This window comes from Chenopodium quinoa, unplaced genomic scaffold (genome assembly GCF_001683475.1).
Source record: "Chenopodium quinoa cultivar QQ74 unplaced genomic scaffold, ASM168347v1, whole genome shotgun sequence".
NCBI classification, from domain to species: Eukaryota; Viridiplantae; Streptophyta; class Magnoliopsida; order Caryophyllales; family Amaranthaceae; genus Chenopodium; species Chenopodium quinoa.
In genome coordinates this window covers 5,059,864-5,066,960 of record NW_018742914.1, presented here as the reverse complement: position 1 = coordinate 5,066,960, position 7,097 = coordinate 5,059,864, and the positions used below count along the sequence as shown (strand labels likewise).

The 7,097-nt window shown below is 35.0% G+C and overlaps 1 protein-coding gene across 1 annotated transcript; it reads left to right on the top strand.

Moving 5' to 3' along the window:
• LOC110727768 lies at positions 1 to 1,886 on the top strand. Its single transcript, XM_021907345.1, has 2 exons — positions 1 to 222; positions 1,155 to 1,886. Exons 1-2 carry the CDS (start codon positions 46 to 48, stop codon positions 1,572 to 1,574), a joined length of 597 nt encoding a protein of 198 aa, XP_021763037.1. The 5' UTR covers positions 1 to 45; the 3' UTR covers positions 1,575 to 1,886.
• Positions 1,887 to 7,097: the final 5,211 nt, after the last annotated feature.

The window sequence follows — 7,097 nt, the reverse complement described above, 5'->3', positions numbered from 1 at the left end:
CTAGAAGTTGATTAAATCCACTAATTAATTTCTTTAAAATCTTTCATGTTTTTTAATAAACTCATTGCTCAACTTATAAACATAAACAGAAAAGAACCAAATTCCAGAAATAGAAAGATGTTGCAATCGAGATTAAGAGGTGCTGTAACTAGCAAGAACAACTTAGGGGCAAATTGGACATTTGCTATAAGATTAATTAGTGAATATAGTAAGGCTCCTAAGGTATGTACATTTTCCTTAATCTCTTGTTTCAATTTATAAAATCATCAATTCTATATTTCTATTACATATTCTGTAGTATGCTTATTAGTGTTATTATAAAGGTGTTTAGGATTAAGGTATGTCTTGTTTAGCATGTTTTATGACTAGTATTAGCATTTGACATTTGGACAGGTAAACGATACAATATATTTCAATAGACACTCGTCCTAGATTTTAGTAGGTCATATATGATTTAAGTCGATAGGTTGCATTTTCACATACGATTTAAGTGGATACTAAGAAGCCGAGTTAAACTTCAAAAAAAAAAATAAAATAAAAAGACGAGTTAAAATCATGATTTAATTTAATTGTTGTAATGTATTTTGATTGTATTTAAGGCTTTGAGGTAAGAACAAATGTCCTGCTACTAAGTATATATGTTTGTTACAATCTATATTTTCAAAATAGACTTATCAATTCATTCCAGCCTAGTTAAAATGAAATTGCATCTTGAAAAACTGTTTAAGTCAATACATGCCTCTTATTTTTAGAGGCGTCAAAAGCAAGCTCAACCCTAAAAATATCCGATTTAGATTTGTTTTTGCATGGAAATAATAATTTAGTACGACTCAATTCTAAAATTTACCCGATCTGGCCTCATCAGACCGATCTGATCATCCAAATTGATACCTCTACCTATCTTCGGACGGTTTTGTATAATAGACCTCGTCATATTTCCCTTATGCATCAAGTAATAGTGTTTTTTTTTTTCCGTCTTATATGTTGTTTACTTTGCATTTTTGCTAATAGTTGTATTAGTCCATTAAATACACCTAAAAAATGTTTTTGATAATGTAACATCTGAGACATCACATAGACATAAATATGATAAATTAGTCGATTTCAAGTGCAATGAACAATAATTGACAGTCTAATCTATTTTCTTGTCTTAGGGAAAAGATTCAGAGGAGGCAGAGAAATTCAAAGCGGCCACCGCACCGCCTCGAACAGCCACCAATGAACCTGACCCACCAGTCCAACCAAAGTCACCAATTTCTTCATCCCAAAAGATAGGACACACAGAAGTGGGCCACTCATCAGAGCCCAACACCCAACAAAGGCGTAAAATGTCAAACCAACCGGCCCAATCAGATAACGAAGACGCTCGAAAGGCCCAAAACCGAGCCCAAGAGGAAGACAACAAGAACTACTTCAAAGATCACAAGGCATCTCCTTTATCAGAAGTGGATTTTGCTGATACGAGGAAGCCTGTAACGCAGGCGTCGGATAGTCCGACGTCGTATTACGGGAGGGAACCCGGATTGTTCTGTTTACACCCGAGCAGCAGGATACGGCCGAGGCTTCGTTACTGAGGGCTGTTGAGATATGGAAGTGGAATAAGATGAGGGGTGATCCTGATTCTCCTCATGGTAGAGTCCTAAGGGAACTTCGTGGTGAATTTTGGTGATCAATTGTGATAAATTGGCCAAATCATGCTTAAGATTTAGGGTGATATGTAAACATGCTAGCTATAACATGTAGAAGATGATAAATATGAACACTTAATTTTAAAGTTAGTATGCAATGTCTTTGATTTGTGTATGTAATTAGTAATGTTTGCTTCCAAACTGTTTCATGTGATACATGACGCATTTCATATTATTGAGTATTGTGTAATTGAAATATGGATTATGTCTAATGCTAAATTTTGATACTGTGGCCATAAAGTTATAAGCAACAATTTTTAGTCGGTAAAGTTTCGACTCAAATCGAGTATAATCATAGATTTTTGACTCAAATCGAGTATAATCAGAGATTTTTTCTTAGTTTGCCTGCAAATAAAATAAAGGAGATTATAAAATAAATTTTTGAACACCGTCATTCAAAATGATTACCATCGACAATATTTGGTGTGAGTGGACAATTATGTCCCCCAAAATTTCATATGGACCAAGTTTTGAAGAAACCTAATACAATTCTTCTCGTTTCTAGAGTATGTCAAATATTCTACAATTATGTTGAATATTCAAGAAAATGGTCAACTTTCTAGACGCAACATTATCATGCAAACAAATCTAAAGAATTCTTCATACATCTTGGGGCATTCAACCAATATACATTCAACATCCATTATATACAAATTTACCCACTCACAAAATTACTCATCCATTTACACTAGTCTCCCTAAGCTAGTTAATCTCCTCCTTGTAATTTATTCCACTATTTTTTTTTCTTTTATTTTGAGAGTTTAATTGTAAGAGTTGTATCTCAATACCTTATTATTGGAGTAACTTTGTACTTTCATTTTATTATAGTGGAATTTTTTGGTGCTCGTCGTCGTGGGTTTTTACCTCTATTTAGAGGGTTTTTTTCACGTTAAATATCGTGTCTCCTTTTATTGCTTATCTTACATTTTACCTTTAATTTCTCGTTCTATTTTACATTTCCGCTGCGTGCTCATACCCTAACAAGTGGTATCAGAGCCAGGTTTATTATGTCGACTACTACTAAGTTCGACATCGAGAAATTCGATGGTAAGATAAGCTTCAGCATCTGGAGGATCCAGATGAAAGCCGTTCTAACTCAGAACGAATTGAAGAAGGCATTGGATGGTAAACCAAAGAAGTCATCTTCAATGACCGACGAGCAATGACAAGAGGTAGATGAGAAAGCTCTGTCCGCCATTCAATTATGTCTTACGAAGGAGGTTCTTCGAGAAGTCATACATGAGGAGACTGCTGGCGGTCTATGGTTGAAGTTGAAATCGCTCTACATGACCAAGAGTCTAGCAAACAAACTGCGGCTCAAGGAGAGGCTTTACACCATTCGCATGGCTGAAGGTACATCTCTCCAAACTCATCTCAATGAATTTAATTCTATCATAATAGATCTTGAAAATTTGGATGTGAAGATTGGTGATGAGGATAAAGCTGTCTTATTAATCGTCTCCCTACCTCCCTCTTACAAACACTTCAAGGAAATCATGCTTTATGGAAGTAATGATTCACTTTCTTTTGAAGGTGTTAAATCAAATCTTTTATCAAAAGAAAAATTATTTGACCTTGAAGTTCATATTGAAGATATAGGAGAAGGTTGAAATGTAAGAGGGAGATCTCAAGAAAGAGGAAATTCACACAAAAAGAAGTTTAGATCTAAATTTAGGAGACGTAAACCAAATGTCACCTGTCGTTACTGTAAGAAATCTGGGCACGAAGTCTCTGATTGTTTCAGATTGAAAAACAAGAAGGAAAAAGAAGAAAAATCCAAACAACCTCAAAAATCCACTGAAGATAGCAACGTTGAGACTGATTCTGAAAGTGACACAATGTTACTTATAACCTCTGAAAAGAAAAGTCTCAATGAATGTATTCTTGATTCTGGTTGCACCTATCATATGTGTCCTCATAGAGACTTGTTCACCACATATGAATCTGTTGATTGTGGTACAGTCTTAATGGGAAATGATGTTTCTTGTAAGGCTGTTGGCATAGGATCAATAAAAATCAAGACTCATGACGGCGTTGTCAGAACCTTAACTAAGGTTCGTCACATTCCTGACTTTAAACGCAACTTAATATCCCTTGGTACCCTAGACTCTTTTGGTCACAAGTTTTCGGCTGAAGTTGGAGTTTTGAAGGTCACAAAAGATGCCCTAGTTGCCTTGAGGGCCAATAAGCATGGCAGTTTGTATGTCTTGCAAGGACATACAGTAACAGGTGCAGCAGCCGTATCATCTTCACTATCCGATTCTCAACTCACTCAATTGTGTCATATGTGCCTTGGTTACATGAGTGAGAAAGGATTGGAGATCCTGAGCAAACGTGGACATCTTGGCTCTCCTAGCACGGGTAAGCTGAAATTCTGTGAGCATTGTGTTTATGGAAAGCAAAAGAAAGTAAGTTTCTCTACTGCTACTCACAGAACTAAATATATTCTTGATTATGTCCACTCAGATTTGTGGGGACCTAGTAGGGTCACCTCTTATTCTGAAAAACGTTATTTCATGTCTATCATTGATGATTTCTCCCATAAAGTCAGGGTTTATTTCTTAAGGCAGAAAAATGAAGCCTTCTTCACTTTCAAGAAGTGGAAAGCTCTTTTCGAGAACCAGACTGGGAAGAAAGTCAAAAAGCTTAGGACTGATCATGGTTTGGAATTATGCGAAGATGAATTTCAAGAGTTTTGTGCTCAAGTCAAAATTGCTAGACACAAGACATTGCTTGGGAAGCCGAAACAAAATGGAGTTGCCGAGCGTATGAATCGAACTCTTCTAGAAAGAGCTCGAAGTATGATCTCTAATGCTGGATTGTGGCATTGCCGAGATTTATGGACGGAAACAGTATCCATGGCAGCATATATTGCCAACCGTTCTCCACACTCTTCCATTGACTTCAAAGTTCAAGAGGAGATATATTCAGGTACAATTGTTAATTACTCTCCTCTTAGAGTATTTGGTTGTACTGCTTATGCTTATATTAATGATGGAAAATTAGCTCCTAGAGCTGTTAAATGCATTTTCATTGGCTATTCTTCTAAATCTAAGGGATATAGATTGTGGAATCTTGAGTCTAAGAAAGTCATTCTTAGCCGAGATGTTACTTTTAATGAAAATGCTATGATTAAATCATCTAGTTTGGAGTCCTCTATTGGAGAACATGAAGATGGTGAGAAGGTGGAGTTTGAGATTAGTAGCCCTTCTCACACTTGTAGACACCTAAAAATGTCTCCCCAAAACCAAACCCGATGATGAACAACCTTTCACCGCCATTATTGGTCGGGTTGAGTATTTAATTTTTAGAGTGCTTAAATCCATATTTTCATTTCATAAACCAACCCAATTCCTAGCCCATTTCCAAAAAATAACTTATTTTCCTCTTTTCGTGCCTTTAAACCCAATTCCTTTAAACCCAAAATAATTCATTTCGTGTCCTTTAAAATAATTCATTTTTGCGTCCTTTTTATAAAAACGTTTAATCCAGTTTATTTTGGTCCATAATCTGGGTCCAATGATTAAATAGTTGGATGGGGCTTGAAATGAGCTTTCCAACGATATATATAAGCCCAAATCCGAGTTATAACGAATAAGTTATGGCCAAAATATTAAACTGAGCCCAAACCGAACCTAAGCCCAAACCGAACCTAAGCCCACCTTACCTACGACCCAATGATCATGTGGAGGGTCCAAATGATTTAATCCCAATCCTAAACCAATTAAGATTAATTAGAAGCTTCTATAAGTTTCTAAAAGATCTTAATTATCCTTTTTTAAAAAGATAAGATTAAAGAGTTTGAAATTGAATAAAACTCCTTTTTTTGAAAGTCCTATTTCTATCCGAATTGAAAGACGTTCAAAGATAGACATATATTATTTTTATGCCTCATATTTTTTTATCAAAATTTTATATGGTTGGATAGCTCTTGAAATTATCTTTCCAATATATATTATAATATCAATTCTGAGCTATAACGGAAAAGATATGAATAAAATGTCAAACTCAATCCAAAACTGATACCGTCTCACTATTTCTTCCATATCTTTTATTCTATAAAATATTTTAATCTGATTCTAATTGGGTTAGAAAGTAGACTTCAAGAGATTTCCAACGATATCTTATTCAAATTATTCCGATTTCTGGATCAAAAGATATGATAAAAACAAAAACCGCAAAAACTGCTGTCTATCGAGTTTTATTCCGATTTAATTCGGATCTTATCTTGTTTTTTCGACCTCTCTTTTTTCTCTATAAATAGAGGTCATATCACCCCTTTTCCAATCATCAACAAGATTGATCTCAAAATAATTCTCTTCTCCCTCTTTAGCCTAAACACTAGCCTCCCCATTCTTTCACTATTCCTTCCTTTAAACACTCCAAGGAGTCCATACAATACCTGAAATTCTATACTTTAACCAAGGGGTGAAAGGTATAATTGACTGAGGGTTTGGATCAAATAAAATCTAATGTTTATTTAATTTAATTATTTTAATTTACTTTATATTTTTATTGAAGTTACTGACAGTTTATTCATGATGTAGCAATTTAAAGGAACGCGTGGAATGTGAGTAATTAATTAATTTAATTACTCTTATTTTATTTTAATATTTCTAGCATCATGATTAGGTTATTTTATATTTGATTTGACTAATGATATTATGGTTAAATTGCTTCCAATATTAATGTTAATTCTATTATTATTTATTGATCACCATATTGCATGTTTAAAGGGAATATGTAATTGCAAATCACGCCTAATAAGATAATTTGGACGACCGGTTTAGGTTCCTTTTTAATCTTGTTGTTAAATCAAGTGATCACAAAAATATTTTATAATTATATGTTGCATTAATATTTAACCAATTTAGCATAATAATAGTTTGGAGCAAATTGAATATTTTGTTTGTATGCCTTTGAGATCGCAGGAATCACCTTTCACTATAAGAATCGAGTAGAGGCCAATACGGGCGAATGTGACTCCATGACTCACTTCGTACAATCATCCCCGATCCTCCTTTCGTGGTTCCAAACCATATGGAGTTAGTAATCTCACGGATTATGAATGGGGTGTAACCTTCACGGGTCAATCGTTGTCCCTTATCGTGGTTGCCTTTTTATGATCCGTGAACGGTTTACAAGTTCCTTAAAAACTTGTTGGCGGCTCCCTACTTTATTTGTCCCTAATCGTATTGTGTCAATTCCCACTTCCTATGAGTGCCAAGCATATTCACACATGCTTTAACGTAGGCGCACTTCGAACGACGCCTACAACACTACTGATGATGATTCTTCATCAAGTCCACAATCTAGCCATGATGGTGATACTCCATCTACCAGTGATTCAGGCCAGCCACAAAGCCCACAATAACAACCTGTTGATTACAATCTTACAAGGGATCGTTC

Coding starts and splice junctions, on each gene's coding strand:
- LOC110727768 (XM_021907345.1), top strand. CDS start 46: ATGTTTTTTAATAAACTCATTGCTCAACTTATAAACATAAACAGAAAA. Junction 223..1,154: donor AATATAGTAAGGCTCCTAAG/GTATGTACATTT, acceptor TTCTTGTCTTAG/GGAAAAGATTCAGAGGAGGC.